This window comes from Mirounga leonina, unplaced genomic scaffold, assembly GCF_011800145.1.
Source record: "Mirounga leonina isolate KUSES-001 unplaced genomic scaffold, KU_Mleo_1.0 Mir_118, whole genome shotgun sequence".
In the NCBI taxonomy this organism is placed as follows: Eukaryota; Metazoa; Chordata; class Mammalia; order Carnivora; family Phocidae; genus Mirounga; species Mirounga leonina.
In genome coordinates this window covers 6,007,068-6,026,415 of record NW_023270277.1, presented here as the reverse complement: position 1 = coordinate 6,026,415, position 19,348 = coordinate 6,007,068, and the positions used below count along the sequence as shown (strand labels likewise).

At 36.5% G+C, this 19,348-nt stretch overlaps 1 protein-coding gene across 9 annotated transcripts in view; it reads left to right on the top strand.

Moving 5' to 3' along the window:
• LOC118007354 (kinase D-interacting substrate of 220 kDa) overlaps window positions 1–19,027 on the top strand; it is a 101,897-nt gene extending 82,870 nt beyond the window's left edge. For 4 of the 9 annotated variants that reach the window (XM_035000409.1, XM_035000406.1, XM_035000408.1 and 1 more), the window contains 4 exons: window positions 7,053–7,184; window positions 9,030–9,128; window positions 10,148–10,384; window positions 12,909–16,458. In XM_035000409.1, coding sequence (XP_034856300.1) covers window positions 7,053–7,184; window positions 9,030–9,128; window positions 10,148–10,384; window positions 12,909–14,171 — 1,731 coding nt within the window. In that variant the 3' untranslated portion in view covers window positions 14,172–16,458. Of the gene's footprint in view, window positions 1–1,311; window positions 1,348–2,902; window positions 2,936–7,052; window positions 7,185–9,029; window positions 9,129–10,147; window positions 10,385–12,908; window positions 16,459–17,586; window positions 17,644–18,554 lie in introns of those variants that run through there. The other 5 variants (XM_035000402.1, XM_035000401.1, XM_035000404.1 and 2 more) reach the window with 3 other exon arrangements.
• The last annotated feature ends 321 nt before the right edge of the window (window positions 19,028–19,348 follow it).

Sequence of the window (19,348 nt, the reverse complement as noted above, 5' to 3'; positions counted from 1 at the left end):
GATTTCATGGAGCTTTGAAGACTCAGAAACCAAAACTGTTTCATGTTAAATTTCCTCTGTCTCATTGGTAGGAGTAGTGTACAAATACACTAGTCAGTGTAGATTAACTCAGCCTTTTATCTGTTGAGGCTTCTCTGGCCCAAAAGGTGTCAGTTGGCTTGTTTTCTTAGAATTGAGAAGGATTTCTAGGTTATTTGAATGCTCCAAATACTTTAAAATGTTGACAGCTTTCCAGGGAATTCTTTCAGTCCAGGTCCCACTAGAAGTAGTGGCGTCCGAGCATTCTGTGACCATGAAGGGGAGGACCCCATGGGGAGGACTTGTCTCAGGCCAGGGCGCCTCAGCGGCATTTTGTTATGGTCCTTCAGAGTTGCTCTTAGGAGTACTGGAGTCAGCTTTTATTTAAGGTCTGCTGCTCATGGTGGAAACTATTTTTCACTGAAAAGCAGTCCTTCAAAAGCAGGAACGAATCAGCATTTCTTTCCTTCTTATCCTTTCTTAAATTATTTAGCACTGAGTTCTCCAGGTGCCTGTGTGATCACTCACTGGCACAACAAATTTACTGAGTGTCTACCAGGCACCATCCTAGTAGGATATCACAGTAAACAAAACTGATGAAACTCCTGTCCATATCGAGCTTGGGGGTTCAAAGGCTGCCAAGGGAATTATCCGGGCTCCCAAATCATTCTTTCTCAGGCTTCTGTGCCTCAGGGTTTACTTGATACCTTTAGGCAGCTGTATTTAGATCACTTACATACCACTTTGAAAAGGCATGAAAAATTGGGATGCCTGGGTGGCTCAGTCAGATAAGCGTCTGCCTTCGGCTCAGGTCATGATTTCAGGGTCCTAGAGTCCCACATCAGGCTCCCTGCTCAGCGGGGAGTCTGCTTCTCCCTCTGCCTGCTGCTCCCCCTGCTTGTGCTCTCTGTCTGGCAAATAAATAAATAAAATCTTTTAAAAAAATAAAAAAAATTAATTTAAAAAAAGACATGAAAAGAATTAATACCCAGTGTCATTGTGAAGAACTTCAGAAGTGCAAAGACAGTGTTAATGACAGTATCCTTAATTCCAGTGTGCTGTTAGAGATCAATGAAAATTACTGAATTAATAAAGGTATTAAAAATAAAGGTCTTGGTTTTCATTAAACCGGATCCAATTGGCAGAGTAACTAAGTAAGTAAAAAGAAAAAAAAAAAAGTAAAAAAAGATGGGGCTCTACTGTAGATAATTTTTATTTCCACCACTGGCTTAGAACTTTTAACCTGTTTTTGAACAAATGTATGTCCAAATCAAGCTGTCTCTCATTGTTCAGGAGCAGAATTGGACGAGAAAGTTAAAGATGCCTTGGGTAAGGAATGGGCTTGTTTTAGGTTTTGTTTAGAGTGTAGGATCCGGACAGGTACTCGCTGCCACCTCTCAGTGGCTTTTCTCAGGGTCATTCACACTTTCTAAAGTATATTAGAAGTACGTTTTTATTATTCTGTCTCGTATGGAAAAGTATTCAACTTATTTTTACTTTAATAATATAGTGGAAAATTGTATTCACTTTGGGCTTGAAAGTCTCTGTGCCAGACTTAAACTCAAGAAAACGTTTTTCCCTAAGCAATTAGTAAACTGCCACAGAATTGATAGAGATTTCCACAGAAATATACTGCAGTAATGAGATCACTGAGATACTAGAGTACAATTAGAAGTTAAAAAAATAAAAAATCACATTTATTGCAGTTTTTAGTACTTTTGTTTTTTTAAGATTGCCCTTAAAATGTAGGTTAAGCCTCATCTGTCAACTTTGACCTCATTATTATTTCTCATGTAATTTGAAGAATAAGTTATATTTTCCAACTAGGTTAACAATAGCTTTCTTTTGTGTTTGGGGTATCTTAAACTAAGCTGTAATTTCATTAGGACTCCTTTTTGATGTTTTTTTCAAGTCTTCACAGATATATAGATAGATACATAGTAACTTTCTGAAAATCCTATTTATAAGGCTGGTAGGTAAATTAGAAAGAAAGGTTTCCATTAGGTATTGCAGATATTGAGTAGGTCAGAAGGAGAACATCTGACATTAGGCTAGCAAAGCCCTGTCCTTTATTAAAACAATGTTGGAAATTAACTTTGAATCAATATTGTCAGTCATCTGTAGATTATTTTAACTACTTAACATTTTTTGCCACCAACCTAATGGGTACAGAAAAGTAAGTAACAGCAGTGGCATCTGCTTTGAATGCGAGTTTTTAAAAATCTACATCACTAAAATAATTATGTTAATCATGGTATGCAGATATTTTTCGCCTTACAGCATAAAGCTGTAAGGCTCTTAAGGCCTTTCTTTTCAAATGGTGTTTTAGTGCATCTGTCATGTGCCAAATGCCCAATGAAACAAAACCCGAGTTTGAAAAGTGTATTTCTGAGCATTAAGTATAGTGTGGCTAGATAATATTTCATTTTATGAAGTGATCATGTGAATTCCAAGTGCTTAAGTCTTATTATTAAATTGGTTAACTTCAGTTGTAGTGTTTTAAAATCAGAATATTTAAATATCAATTTTACGTTGGTATGTGGTAGGAATGCTGACTTTTCAGAGCAAGTTTTATTTACCCAGTTTTCTTGTTGAATGTATGGCCTATGAGTCATTCGTTTAATGGGAAGACTATGAATTTTGAGAGTACAATTGTAAAGTTACCAAGCCCATGTTAATGCCATTAAACTACTGTGTGTGTGTGTGTGTGTGTGTGCGCGCGCGTGTGAGCGTTCCTTGCTTTGTGCTGCCGCAGAGGGTGGTGTGTTTAAAGTTACGGAAAGTCTGAGGAATGACAGGCGTGCTGCCTATGTTTATTTTATGTGCCTGTTTGATGTTTTACTTAAGCTCGTGTCCTTCATTCTGTTTTATTCCTTCTTTAAAGCCGTGTGACTCTGGGTTTAACAAACAAAGACAGGTACAGAAATTTTCAGTGAAATCTTACTCACTTTTCTTATTAGACTATTAGAAGCAATCTTTGGCACTTTCACGCTGGGCTGTTGATAAATCTGTGCTTATTTCAGTGCCTTGGGTTTATCTTAATAGCTGCTTTCAGCCTTTGCATGGCACTCATTCTGGCTAATCAATTCTAAGCTTATTTAATAAATTTACCAAAATGATAATGTTTCAGAGTGTAGTTTTAATCTACTTACAATTTAAAACAATATAGTTACATCAAGGTAATTCTAGTCTGTTTTGTTATCTTTGCTTTTTCCTGAAGAAATTCTGATTTGTGTGCATTTTGAAGTTTATACTTAACAATTTAAACAAACTAACATCTTCTTTATTCAAATATCCACATTAGAAATTTTTTAAAAATAAATTGTGATATTTGCTGAAATGATCTGTTCTAGACCTATAGCAGGTATATTTCAAGTAAGAATGCATGATAAACTTGAAAGTATTACCATCCTTTGTATTGTCAAAGTAACATGATTAGTTTTCTATTAATTTACCTGTTGAATTATTAAGTAAGCTTTTTCCTTATAACTTTTGTACTCTTTCTCCTTCCTTTGATGAGATTTCCATCCAAAAAATAATTATTTTGGTTACTAAGATTGATTTGGTTTCAAAATAATTGTATTGTATGTGATTACTTTAGCAACGACCTGGCAGGTAATTACCATTTCTCCTGCTCATAGAAGCATATTGTAAAATATTTTAACTTATAGATAATTTACTCTATCTTGATAAAGCCCTACTTAAATCTAATCAAGAGTCAGACTATAGCTTTGATGGAATTACAGGGATCTTCTGTTCATGTGTGTGTCTGTCTTATAAAGCTTCTAAAAGTCATTCAGGGAATATATATTTTCTACATAATCCCCAATGATAAATTGTGGGGTTTTTTTGAGAAATTAAGTTTTAAAATAATTGATAAAGTGCAAGTTTTAAAGACTCATAAAAGTAAAATCATATGGAGCTTTCTCTTTGAAAGGACAGGAGTAGTATCTATCAGCAGGTGTCTGTTGCTGAGTTTCCAGATTCCCTGTGGAAATAAGATACTCTAAAAGTTTATATTTCCCCCTAAGCTGGCAGAATTAATTTGCTCCATGTCTATTATACTTTTCCTTTTTAAAAGCACAGTCAGAAATAAAGTTTTTGGGGGATTAAGAAAAAAACCTTTTTACTTTAAAATAATTTTAGACTTAAAGAAAAGGTACAAAAATAGTATTCCTTTAATGTTAACATCTTTCCTAACTGTAGTATATTTATTGTTCAAGAGCAGAAATTAAAGTGGTACAATTCTCTTGACTAACTGTAGACTTTACTTGAATTTCACCAGTTTTTTCACTAATGTCATTTTTCTGATCCAAGATCTAATTCAGTTGTGTTTGTTGCTAATTATTTCTTAGAGTTCTCTGGCTGTGACAATTCCTTGGTCCTTCCTTTTCTTTCATGACCTTAATTACCACTTTTAAGAATACTGGTCAGGTGTTTTGCAGATTGTTCCTCTGCTTGGGTTTGTCTTCTGGAGGTTATATATCCCTGGTAAGAGACCCATAGGAATGATGCAATGCCCTTCTCAGCGCATCCTATTAGAGGGTTGGTGCTGGGCCACAGTCTTACCTCTGGTAATGCCAACCTTAATCACTTGGTTAAGGTGGCGTCTGCCAGATTTCAACACTTGTGAAGTTTTATTTTTTCCTTTGTAATGAATAAATATCTTGGGAGAGATACTTTAACACTCTGCAAATAACCTGTTTCTGCTTATACTTTTGCCCATTAATTTTAGTACACGTTGATGTTATCTTATGTGCAACCACTGTTACTGTAATGTTTTCTTAATGGTAATTTTCTGTTTCTTTCCACATTTATTAATCCAACTCTATAAGGAAAAGCTGTCTTTTATTCCTCAATCATTTATTCAATTATTTATTTTCACTTATTCAGTCATTTCTTTATATCAGTATAGACTCATTCTATATAGAATAAGTTATAATCCAGTATGATAATTATTTATTTTGGTGATCAAACTGTTCATTTGTTATTTTTGAACCAAGAATATCTAAAGTAGAAATGTATCCAGAGAGAAGAGACAGGTTGAGGAATAAGAATATTTAGAAGGCAGTATTAAAGATCATTTAAAAAATAAATATTATTCAACAATAAAAAAAAATGAAGTGCTAGTACATACTATCACATGGGTGAACCTTGACATTATTCTAAGGGAAGGAAGCCAGACACAAAAGGTCACATGTTGTATGGCTCCCTTTATATAAAATGTCCAGAATAGGCCAATCTAGAGACAGAAAGATTCCTAGCGGACAGGGGCTGGGCATGGGTGTTGGAGGGATGGAAAATGACCGCTAATGGATACAGGCATTTCATTTTAGGGATGTGAAAATGTCCCTAAAATGAATTGTGGTGATGGTTTTACAACTATGCAAATATACTAAAGCCATTGAATCATACACTTTAAAAGGGAGAATTGTAGGGTATGTGAATTATAACTCAATAAAGCTGTTTAAAAGGAAAGGGAGATAAAACAAGTATGGTTATTAAAAATTCATACAAAGGATTTGAAATTTCCATTGTAGATACTGGGGAATTATATTTTGAATATTGGCTATACTCATTCAGGCAGAAAATCGAACTGTGTATAGAGATATGAAAACTAAACTATGGAAATACTAGTGTTTTGCTGTTAGTATTTTTGAAACATTGTACCTCGGACCATATATCATATGGCATATTTAAAATTTATATTTAATTAAAAACAAACTGTGAATAAACATTTTGGTGCAGGATATTCCGAGTCATTAATTTTAAAACTTTTGTGGGCCTGTCTCATACTTGCTAACTTGCTGAGACTCCCTGTCATAAAATTAATACTCCAACTCCCTGTTCAATATGGTCTCATTCCCTAGCTGTATTTATATGTAATGCAGATGTATGCTGTGTATATACTACTTGTGTATATGTTTACTTATCAGTTCATAAAGACAGTATCACTTATGCTTTCACATTACAAATAAAGTTTAACAACTGGCTACTAGGCCGTTTTGGCTGTGTTATAGTGTACTTTTGTCCTGATAATGGTAAAAGATAGAAAATAAAAATTTACACATCCTTGAGGATAGGACAAATATTATTTATTTTAAGATTAGATTGAATGGTAAACAGGGCAGATCATTTGGAACGTTGTCTTTATCTGCTGTGCTAGTTCGTTTGTCTTCTCTCCATTATGGTTATAGTTCCTTTAAACTTTTCAAAAAGGAAAGTATGAAGTTGTTAAGACCTGATAAGTTAGGGTTCTGGCCCACATCTACTAACCAGCTATTTATTCTGTGACTTTGAAGCCAAAACTTAACCTCTTTAGACCTCAGTGTCCACATCTGTAATTGAGGCGATCCATGTATAATGGACCACAGGGCAAATACTTCTTTAGTATGTCACCACATTCAGAAAACGTTTTTCTTCTAAATAAATACTAGATTATTTATTATTGTGATTTTTCTTTTAAATGAGACCAAATTTTAATGGATTATATTACTTTTATATGTGTTAAGAAGTAATATTGTTGTTTTATATTTTATATGCTTATTGTATAGATTCTTAAAGGGAAATTTTAAATTCCTTGGATATAAAATATGATCAAGATCTGAAAACTTTAGCTGTCATGTTATTAAGGTAGTATGTAGAGACATTTAAACAATTTTCCCTCCTTGTTCCTTTTTTTTTTTAACTCCTCCTTAAGGGCTATACCCTACTCTTCCGCAGTCAGGCTGCAAACATTTGAGAGGTTAGCCTAGGCTTGATCCATGGAATGTTCCATCTTCTTAGAAAAGTGGTTGTGATCAGGGATTATTTGCTATAATACAAGCTACTCCTTAAAGGAAAACAGTAGCTAAATCTATTCCCTAATGGCATTTCCCATACTACACACATTTACTGTTTTTAGCTTTAGTTTGAAAATTTGTTATTAATCAGAGTACTTCACAGTGCAACTCTGTGAATGTTTCTCTGTCATGTGCTGTGTACACCTGGCATTAAAAGCTATTCATACGTGTATTTTTCCATGGCTCATCTAGGGGTCAGGCTCAGCCTCAGGAGCAGTGATACCACTGAATTCAATGAATGTGGATGCAGTATGTGAGAAACTGAAACAAATAGAAGGGCTGGACCAGAGTATGCTGCCTCAGTATTGTGCAACCATCAAAAAGGTGATGTACAAATTTACCTGCCGACTGGAAGCAGGACTGAGGGTGTGGGTGATGGGGCTCCGTGGACAACGAACACTCCGTTTTTAGCTTCTCAAAGATGGATGCTCTGTTGAAATAGGAAAGCTCCAAATGGAAACATGATTCTTATTATTTTGTATCCTAAAATTGCCCTATTATTTCTTAGTTTATAAATGGATAAAAGAAAAGTAGCTGTATTACAATGTTATTTTTTAAATGACCTAATGTAAGTAGAAATGCCTTGATGAGAAATACAAAGCTCTATGGAGCGTCAGTTAGAGTAATGATAATTCATGTCTCCAGTATGCAGCATAGAACATTTGAAGCCTTTTTATATGTTATTTTCTTTGATTATATTACTTATTTGTGACTTAATAATTATCAGAGTAAACCACACTTCATTTTCCCCAAACTGTTACTTTTGTGTCTTAATAGGACTTAAGAGTGTGTCCCATTTGATGAACCTCATAGGTTTGGTTAACACGTTTGAGGAAGTTTATTTCTTCCTGGGTCCTGTTCTTGCCCTTCTAGTAGCTACCACGAAGTTGGACAGTAATGCCTGGGATTGAGTGAAGGCTTCCCATGTTACGCAAGGCTGCGTCCCTGTTATAGTAGATATTTCCACTAAATACGCTTTTTATGTTTTTTTCTAGCAGAGAACTATAGTAAAGTAAACATTAATAACAAGCCTCTAATGTTTGCATACTTTAAAGAATGGCATCTAAAAAGTTTTGTGAAGAATTATGAGCATGTATGATACCATTTTACTAATCTCAGTCTACATTTAGGAAACATAAACTACGTTTACGTCAGTTTCCTCACAGCTCTGGCTAGTGCTAATCCCTGTTTGCAAAAGCATCAAGCACTGCCTTTCTGAGGTGCAAACCTGACTCCTCCAGGCAGCTTGGGTAGTGTCAGGAGAGGGTGAGGCCTCCAACTTGAATCCTTGGCAGTTTTGTTTCCGTTATGACAGCATCTTCTTCCCACTCAGCTCTGCCAGCAGCCCTGGCTTCCGAGGCCCATCCTAGCGCCTGGTCTCTTAAGTGTGGCGAACTGCCTTGCATTTCTGCAGCAGGACCTCTGTCCCAGGACTGCTCTGTACATTCATGTCTTCAGAATTAACTTGGAGACTGAACATTCCATCAGTTTTAAACAGAAGTATTCCATCATTTTGCCACAGTTAATAAAGCCAGGTTGTGTATTTTGTAAAATCATCAAGCCACCTATTATTAATAAAGAAAATTCCATCTGTTCTTCTTTGGCAGAAATTAGAATTACAGAGACCCAATAGTGATACAGTCATTTTTGGTGAATTTAATAAATTGGGAAATTAGTGGGTGGACATTCTTTGGCTGAAGTTATCTAATATAACTGATAAACAAGCTTGTCAGAGTTTACTTCATTTAGAACTTTGTCTGTGACTGACATACTTACAAGGACAGACGTCTTTGCCCCCTCCCGGGAGCTTCGTTCCTGTTCATATTTTACAAGATTAGAGGAGAAAAACTAACGGTTTTGTTCATTGTTCATGGCAGTGTGTAGGGAGCTTTGGAAATAGTTTGGAGGGTTACCTCTTTGGTTGGTCCCTGAAGAGTGATTTGTTTTACTTTTGTGTTTACGACACTTGGGAAAATACGGAGTGGCTGATGTTGTTCAAAGTCAGCATGCTTACGATATTATTACATAGGGTAGTAAACTTGTTTAGGTCAATATTTTCTAGTCAGTAATGACTTTCTTAGTACTAAATATAAATGTACTTTTTAATCACTAATAATTCAGATACCTCCTGTTTTGTGTGTCTTTATACTTGCCTTTATTTTTATTCAGGCAAACATAAATGGCCGTGTGTTAGCTCAGTGTAACATTGATGAACTGAAGAAAGAGATGAGTATGAATTTTGGGGACTGGCATCTTTTTAGAAGCACAGTAAGATATTTTATGTTTATAGAATTATGTATAATATTGTATGAGGCAAGTGCTAATCATTACTGGTCCAAACTGCTGTTTTTTCTGTATTTTTAAAAAACATGTAACAAATGCATTTTACACTTAAGTACGACCCTTGTCCATTATGTTATGCAGAACATACATAGCAGCACGTGGTAACCTTTCCTTTGGACATTTCACTTGGAGATTTGGGGAAGAGGTGACCTGCTGATTCTCCATGCTTTCATTGACGAAGGCTTTCTCTTTGAACTGCCTCTAGTCAGGCTCCCTAAGCCTCTAGGCCTCGACCTTGGTGTCTATCCTTGTCAGGCCTGCATCGCCCAGTTTTAGCAAGGATCATCATGTTAAGTCAGTTTAGGAACAACCCCCACCCTCACTATCTGATCATCCTTCGTCCGTGATCAAACTCCTCATTCCCCACCAACCCCACAGATGATATCTGATCACTCTGGCCTGCCTTCAGCGAGAATCCTGTCAAGTTGGTTCAGTCAGAATTCCCCCTTAACCTTGATGTTTCCTCTTAGCAATTTTCTACCCACTGACCCCCACCCCACTGCTTGCTATAAATGCTTTCTCGTCCATGCTGCTTTTTGGATTGAGGCCAATTCTATCCTGAGGTCTCTTTTCGCCCGTTGGAGTAGTTTCTGATTAGAATCTGCTTTCACCACATTAGCCACTGTCCAGCTCTGGTTCTCTTTGACACACTACAGTTGCATTCTGTTTTGTTCTCCAGTTAAATTTTAAACTAAAGTAATAATAAGATAATGGTCAAATTAGAGTGCAATACGTATATGATGGTTTTGCCATTCCTTCTTTTAGTATAATTGAAATGAAAGATAAGCAGATATATTTCAAATTCATTAGAAACTCACAAGAAGTCTGCTTTCTCATTTTCATTGTAATAACTATAATGTTTTATTTTTAAAAATATTTTCTAAAGCTTCTAAAATGTGATTGCTCAGTGTGGATATTAATGTTATTTTTTTTCTTCTGTTAAGGTACTAGAAATGAGAAATGCAGAAAACCAAGTGGTCCCTGAAGACCCACGTTTACTTAGTGAAAACAACAGTGGCCCAGTTCCTCATGGTGAATCTGCTCGTCGCTCTTCACACAACGAATTGCCTCATACCGAGCTTTCCAATCAAACTCCCTACACACTGAACTTTAGCTTTGAAGAACTGAATACACTTGGCCTAGATGAAGGTGCCCCACGTCACAGTAATCTAAGTTGGCAGGTATTTATTAAATGTCATTTTTCATATTACTGAAGAGGAGTAGGGCGATTTTAATTCACTGAGAATATGTTGGTGCATTTATGTAGTCATTCAGAAAATACTTAATGAATACTTCAGTGGACAAGACAGAGGGCTCCCTATTCTTAAGGAACTGTATTTTTCTGAAGAGGACAGTGAGTAAAACAAAGCAAAAAAATAAGATCTTTTTGGAAATTGGCAAGAACTGTCAAAGCAATAAACTAGGGTAATGGCACAGAGAGGCAATGGGAACTGGGCTGCTTTGGTTAGGCTGGTTAGCAGAGTTCAGGCGTCACTTGCTATTTTCTTGTTAAATACATTCATCAGTGGCTAAGATACATCCATTTTGGAAATTTACCATATATTATCCCTTTGAGCAGCATAATCTGGTTTTCAGTACCTATACCCAGTATTCATGGATATTCATTTTATTTCTGTTATCTGATACTAGATATGGATGACTTTCTTCTTTGGATGTTCTTAGCAGACAGGAGCCTGGGGAGGATCAGGAATAAAGAAGAAAGTGAGAGACACATGAGAAGGAGTAAGGAGAGAATAAGAAAAATAAACTAGGGAAAAACAGAGTAGGATGCAGAAAAGAGAGGAGACAAGCCAAGGAGGAAACGCAGTAAGTAGCTGCAGAGAGAAACTGTGCTGACAGGGAGCAGTATTTAGGAAAAGCAGCACCTGGTAGGTCTACCATTTTTAAGGCAGTTTGGTTTGGCTTGGTACTAAAAACATTTTTTTGTTGTCAGTATCTTTTTATATTACCAAGTACCTTTTTCTTTATGTTGGGAAACTATTTTATCATTGGGTACTGACTGAGATAAAAATTCCCTTTTATGAGAAGATAAGTTCACACTTGACCCTTTTGTCCCTGTGTTTCTGCAGCAGTGCTTCCTTTCTTTTCCCTGGGATTCCTTTTAGCATTACATAAGAAATCCTCCTTCTCTGCTTTTCCACACTTGGTATTTCCTCCCGTGACCTGGGAACTCCTAGCCTTCCCATCCATGCAGCAGCTCTCCAACAGTCTTGTAATCTCAGAGTCCCCTTGCACTTTTAAAAATGATTGAAGACCCCAGAGAGCTTTTGTTTATGTAAGTTGTATCTGTATATTACATTAGAAATAAAAACTGAGAAACTTTAGAAATACTTACTAATTTATTTAAAAATAAACCACTTATGTGTTAACATAAATAACATTTTTATGAGAAATGGCAGTATCTTCCAAAACAAGACAAACTTTAGTGAAAATGGGATTGCTTTGCAAATCTCTTTGGTGCCTGGCTCAATAGAAGGCAACCAGACCCACTGCCCCATATCTGCTTCTGCATTAAATCTCTTGTGACCTCACACACCGTGGACCTCTGGAAGCCCCACTGGACACACTGGGGATGAGAGTGAGAGGCACTGGTATTGTCCTGTGATGCTCTGATGAGAGTTGTTTAGACCTCCTGGGTCCCCGAAGTGGTGTGTACACACTGCATTTGAGAGCGGAGATGGCGCTATCCGTACAGTCCGAATCCACTTGCAGGAGACCTTCTCAAGGAGATGGGTCGTTTTCTTCCTGTGGGAGGAAGACTCTTGGCCTTATTTCTGCTTCTTTGCTTCATTCAGCCTTTACTCTTATCCCTTCTTAGACTCCTTGGTTCTTTTTCTTCCATTTCCCTCCTCTTTTTCCTAATCTGTATTCTTTACTCCTCCCTTACCAGCTTTTCTGAGATCTAAAGCAACTCTAATCCTAAAACTTCACATTGGAAATCAAACTTTTAAAAATACTTAATTTCTCTGTTTACTAGGACCTGACTGTTGGCCTCATGGCTTCCATTTCTGTTGATTTGGATCCTGTATTTGTCTTTTCTGTTGCACCCTATACTTTATTCCTTTTAAATTATTATTATTATTTTTTGACATTTAGAGTACATTTTCCCAATTGAAACTTGTGTCGTACAGGTTGAGAAAGGTTCTTTTTTTTTTTTTAAAGATATTTAGTGAATACTTCTTTTTTTTCTATTTAAAACTATTTTTTTTAACTCCAATAACCAGTGCTCATCAGAGAAAGGTTCTTTTTAACATACATTGAAAACTTGACTGTTTTGTTTTTGAGATATATCTTAACTCTAATCTTCTTTGTCTTTTCTAAGAGGAATTTTTATATTTTATCAATGAAGGTGACTTTTACCTTAAATAAAAGCTAAAAGTTTAAAGTGATAAACATAGGTGCTAAGATTATTTGTTAATACAACCTTTAATTATACTTTTAAATAATAATAAACTAACTTTATTAAAATTTATATAAAGCTTTCTAATAACAGTAAAATTATCCGTAAGTTCACAGCATTCATTAAACTGTCTTATGTAGAATTATTTTAAAAGAATTTGGTATTTTGAGGACTTTAAAAATTCTGAGTGTACATATATATTTCCTAAGTTGATATTTATTATGCCTTTTTTTTTTTTTTTTGCTTATTTGCATTTTTAAATTTATTTTTTTCTGTCTTCACAGTCACAAACTCGCAGAACCCCAAGTCTTTCGAGTCTCAATTCCCAGGATTCCAGTATTGAAATTTCAAAGCTTACTGATAAGGTGCAGGCCGAGTATAGAGATGCCTATAGAGAATATATTGCTCAGATGTCTCAGTTAGAAGGGGGTACAGGTTCCACAACAATTAGTGGCAGATCTTCTCCACATAGCACATACTATATGGGCCAGAGTTCATCAGGGGGCTCTATTCATTCTAATCTAGAACCGGAGAAAGGGAAGGATAGTGAACCAAAGCAAGAGGATGGGAGGAAGTCATTTTTAATGAAGAGGGGAGATGTTATAGATTATTCTTCATCAGGGGTTTCCACTAATGATGCCTCACCCCTGGATCCTATTACTGAAGAAGATGAGAAATCTGATCAGTCAGGCAGTAAGCTTCTCCCAGGCAAGAAGTCCTCAGAAAGGTCAAGCCTCTTCCAGACAGATTTGAAGCTTAAGGGAGGTGGACTGCACTATCAAAAACTTCCAAGTGATGAGGATGAATCTGGGACAGAAGAATCAGATAATACTCCACTGCTCAAAGATGATAAAGATAAAAAAATTGAAGGGAAAGTAGAGAGAGTATCAAAGTCTCCAGAACACAGTGCTGAGCCGATCAGAACCTTCATTAAAGCAAAAGAATATTTGTCAGATGCCCTCCTTGACAAAAAGGACTCATCTGATTCAGGAGTGAGATCCAGCGAAAGTTCTCCCAATCACTCTCTTCACAATGAAGGGGCTGATGATTCCCAGCTTGAAAAGGCAAATCTCATTGAGCTTGAAGATGATAGCCACAGTGGAAAACGGGGAATACCACATAGCTTGAGTGGCCTGCAAGATCCAGTTATAGCGCGGATGTCCATTTGTTCTGAAGACAAGAAAAGCCCTTCCGAATGTAGCTTGATCGCCAGCAGTCCTGAAGAAAACTGGCCAGCATGTCAAAAAGCCTATAATCTGAATCGAACACCCAGTACTCTGACTCTGAACAACAACAGTGCACCAGCTAACAGATCCAATCAGAATTTTGATGAAATGGAAGGAATGAGGGAGACTTCGCAAGTCATTCTGAGGCCTGGTTCCAGTTCCAACCCAGCTGCTATTCAGAATGAAAACCTAAAAAGCATGACGCATAAGCGAGGCCAGCGTTCAAGTTACACAAGGCTCTCCAAGGATTCTTCAGAGCTTCACGCGGTGGCCTCTTCTGATAGTGCAGGCTTCGGAGAGGAAAGAGAGAGCATTCTTTAAGAGAAATACGCAAAAGCAGAATAGTACTACTCTACCCCTATGACAGAATTGACCTGAGTTTATAGTGAAACCATCCATGCATGTCATCTTTGTATTTCATTCACAAATAATTAACAAATGGGAAAGTCTTTGGTAAAAAAAGCATACACTATACAACAGTGGAAAGTATAAGAAAGGGTGGTTGATCAGTCAGCCTCCACTGTCCTTGTAATTAGAAGCTTAAAAACTCGTTGTTATTGGAACTTTCATTGGCACACAACCCCATAAAATTTTTTGAGACAAGATCTAAGTATAAAGAGAGGTCAGAAATATTATTAGATAGAAAGGGTGTGATTTGCCAAAGAAAATGGAAAGCTAGACACCCCTTTTGTACAACATTCATTCATCAAATATTCAAAGGAAGACATGGTGTTAGATGAACCAGAAGCAAATTTTGCTCTTAGAGGGTAGAAGATAAGAATTTGTAGGTTATGGAGTAGCCTAGAGACTAAATGCTCTATAAATTGAAAACCAGTGTTGTATATAATAGACATATTGTTTAACAAGGGCTTTAAAAATTGATAAGAAGATGAATGAACAGTGCTCAAAATAGAGCCCCAGTGACAAGACCTTTTTGAGCTGCTAGGAGAGTGGCCTGTGGGCTCGTCTCCAAATCCCAGACCTGGCTATAAGCACCATCCACCAGCTTGAGAACCCATGCTGGTCTCTTCTGTGACTCTTTTAAATGGTATGCCCAACTTTTCTTAGCCTAGCAATGAGAGGGAAAAACGTGAATTCTTTCTCTGGAGAATCAGGGAGACATGGGTAATAATAGGTTCTAATAAATATTCATGGACCAAGAGAATAAGGAAATAATTACATCAGAAAGGTCAGTGTCACTTGACAGATGACAAGGAAATATTTAATTAGGTAAAACTAAATTATTGTCTTCTATACCAGAGTAGAGTATATCTATCTACTTCATCTATTCCAAAACTAACATGCTAACCTCGGGAGGACCATAAGAAAGGATATACTTCTTTAAAATGTTTTAAACTATAACAAAGCAAGGGTAAAAAGCAGATAAAACTGGTGAGACTTTCCATTTATTGTTAGCAGGGTTAAGAGAATGATCACATATAAGTATCGTATGGACTAGAAGTGGACCCCATCATCATGCATTGAATTTTGTTGTTGTTGTTTTAACTTAGCCTATTTATGTAGAATTAATTTTGGCAGTATATACTCAGTCACAGATAAGATCGTAGATGGTGAGATCGTAGAATGTGCAATTACCCAAATTTAGTGTTACATTTGTGATGGTTTTCACTTAATAGATTTTTATTAATACACTGAATAAATTATTTAGTGGACTAGTCATTGCACTAAATAGTTGCTGTTTTGGGTTTCATTGCCTTGATGTTTGAGTATAATCTAACATTTCCTTAAAGTGTTTATTTCGCATGACTTTAACAAATGGTTTTAACCAATTAAAAAAAGGCAGGATGTTATTGACATTATATATTGCAATGTTAACATTTTAGTATTTACAGTGCTTTAGTTCACAATATTGTATAATTAGTAATTATTTCAGAGGTGATATTTTGTTCTTTCTCCGGTGAGTAGGTGCAGCCTGATACCAGTGTCGTACATTCTTTACGCTGTTTGTGAAGTTAATACTAGAGTATTAAGTGTACAAATAGATTTAGAAAACAATAAAAAAGTTGCATGTTATTCTGACTCATGAATTTTTATTCACTACAGTGATGATGACTGACATTTTGATTACAAATAAAAGAGTACTTTGTGTGTGGGTTTTGTCGTATGTGTGTACAGTTTGTGAAGGATGTTCAGGTTCACGGGGCAGACGTGTGCTGAGCTGCCCGTAGTCCTTTGGAGAGAGCATGGCTCCTAGGTCCCCGCACCTGAATGGTGCCGTGGCATCCATGCCCGATGGCACAGCGCTCCACCGTGCATTTCTGTAGCTACAAGAAGTAGCTCGTCCAGATCCTGGGAGGATATCGACTTCATTTGTTATATGAGCATTGTGGAAACGTTTTCTTCTCATACTGTTAACAGAAATTGACAAACCAGATGGCTTGTTGAGTCAGACCATCATTCCTTTGAACCTCTGTGTCTATGTGTGCGTGTATGTGTGTCTATTTATACTGTATAGCTCAGTCTGATCCTCACATATACAAAACTCTGCTTTAAGCTGGGTGGAAAATGATAGAAAAGAAAATTGGTGCTTTAATCTTGCTAGTCCCTTCGATTCTGTGTCACTTAGAGTCTTACCATATTTCATAAACCATTCTGCCTCCACCATAAGCCACAGATAGTTGTGTTCACATAGCAGAACATTAAGCCCAGTCATTCACCTTGGACATGTGGAGTGGTGCATAGGAGTACAGCCCTCCTGCAGGGGAGACTGGAAATGGAAGGAAGCTATTGACATCTCTCAATTGATATGATTTTCACAGTGCTGAACATGTAAGGTCAGCTCTCAAATTCTGGGAAATTTAAGCATTCGTAACTGAACCAACATTTCCAAAACTGACGGGAAAATCTGTTTTTGTGTGATATTTTATTTATGTGAGTTTTAGATAGCAGTCAATAATTTTAATTGCCTAGCCAAGTAATTTTAGAAATTTATTTGCTAAAATTCTCAACTTGAGGATCATTTGCATGTTGTAGTGCTTCAGTAAAATACATTTGTAATCATGATTTTTTTTTTCTTATAAATACTAACCATTAGAAAATACTGTTTGAATGAAATTAAATTCTTTATTCTTCTGGCTAAAATACTAAACTTAAAAGGTTTTAAGACTAGATAATTTTTGGTTATACCAGGAATTCTCAGCCTATTTAGAAGTATCCCAGAGTTTAAAAATCCCTGAATTCCTGGCTCACTCTTGAGTAAATCAACACAACTACCCGGAAAAGAGGGAACTAGAGGTCACTGTCCCCTTCACTTTGTGGGTGAGTGACACTGAGGGAAAAGGGGGTAAAAGGGAAGGTGCGATAAAATTAATTTTGGCAAACACTTGAGACTGAACATCTAGGCTCCCTTAATCCCTACCTGCCCTTTTAGACTTAACGCTGACACTCGGCAGAAGGGAAGAAGCAGGCGGGGAAAATTCCTTGCTTGGGGGTATGGGTGAGGGCTGGCTAGCCTGGGGTGGGCTATTTGAAATGATTGTATTTTTAATTTCCTGGTGGTGGTGCCCCCTACCCTTCCCTACCCCATAATTTCAAGCCTAGGCCATAATTATGGAAAATTAATTGAAAAATAGAAATTTATATATAACAGTGAGCCTGCACTGGATGGTCTTTTAATGGTTCAGCACTTCAGAAAGGTTGAGAATCCTTGGTTGAGACTGATTAACTAGAAAGAGAAGTTAAAATCTTACGTAATTTTAAACCCTTTCATGTTTAGGAAGAAAATGCGGCCCTTGAAATAGATACATCTTCAGAGGATCCAATTTAAACTAAGGTACGTAAAAAATTAGTTTTCAAATTCAACTAGTTTTAAGCCAGTTTTTAGACACAATTCTCACCAATTAGAGTATATTCTTACTGCTTTAAGAAACAGAGTTAAGTAAGAAACATCTAAAACCATCACTAGAAACGAACTGCTGTCCTCTACACAGCCAAAACTTTTTAAGTAAAATTACTAGTAAAGCACAGTCTTGGTTTACACCGTCCTGAGTCCTCTGTGCCCAGGTCCCCCTGTGGTGGCTGAAAGGTTTCATTAATTCAGCCTTACTCGAACTCGGAGCAGAGCTTCTCGAATGGGGCTTGGGTGGCTTGTATGATTAGCTCCACCCTGAATTTCCCGTTACAGTGAGGCATCAAGAAAATAAAGAATTTATAAGAACATAAAGGGGTCCTGGAGAAGGAAGAGCAATTATTTCCAGACTCTTAGTAGTATGACTGTTGAAAAAGTCCATGAAAATGTCAGTGATTTGATCTCACTGAAGACCAAAGTTGGCAGAAATGTGAATTACACAATCTGTGTGATAAAAGGCGGTGTGACTGTTTTCAAGCACACAGTATTCTGAATGTGCCTATGGAGTGTAATCAGCAGTCATTTGTTTACAGAGAACACACTTAAGTCTTGAATTTTCTGAGTCTGAATATGGTTTTTGTAGTGCTACTTATATCAGTGATAGACATCAGGAGCCCTTTCTTAGTTTTGCCAAGATTTAACAAAATGTGAAATAATATATGAAACCAAATTATTAAAATTTGAATAAATGACCTTTTACTATTAAAACAAATACAGAATTACATGCTCCATATTATTCAAATTAAGCTGTTTGAAATAACTAAGATCGTCTTGATTACCCACTATCATTTTCTAATTCTAACATTTTATACTTATTTACCTTGTTTTCTTTCAAGGCAACAAGGGCTCTAGATCTTAGTACCTTGCCCGTAGACCATTTCTCGTGACAATTCGGTTAGCTTCTCACGGTCGGCTTCCTCACCAAACCTAAGGGGGTCAAGAAGATACTACCTACCACTCAGTAATCCTGCTACCCAGTCGCTGGAGAAGAGAGATTTGTTCACCTCTACCAGTTTTCTTTCCTAGTAGTTGTAAAATTTGAATTAGTTTTAATGAAGTTTTCTGTTTATGAAATTCTAGATAAAAGCCCAAATGTATAGCAAAAAGCATGTCAATGAACTTCACAAAACCCGACATTTCTATCTTCTAGCATCTTCTTGGTCAAATATGTAATAAAAAGTTAGATTGTTACTTTTAAAATTATAGCTCCTGACACTAGCACGTTTTTAGCTAGCATGTTTCTGAGAACGGATACAATGTATATTGTTATAGTTAATGCACATTAAACTCTGGGTTCTTTAAAAAGTTATTTTCTTTTTGAGTTCTTTGTGTTTTTCTTCCTCTACCTTTAACCTGACTTCTTTTCGCTTTTTTTTCTTAAGTTCTTTTTTTTTATATATTGTCATATATTTATCCTATTTTACCATAAAGCATTCCTTAGCAGAATGGGACAGAACCTCAAGACAGCTTTTAGACCAAATCTTGGATTTCAGATAGCCAGTGGACCTCGAGTCAGTACTTGTCAAGTGAGTGAATAAAGTCTACCGTAAACTTGGAGAGTCTGCCCACAGATCCTACACTGTGTCTTAAAAATGCTGAATTGGAATGCCTTAACCCTGTGGCTCTGTGC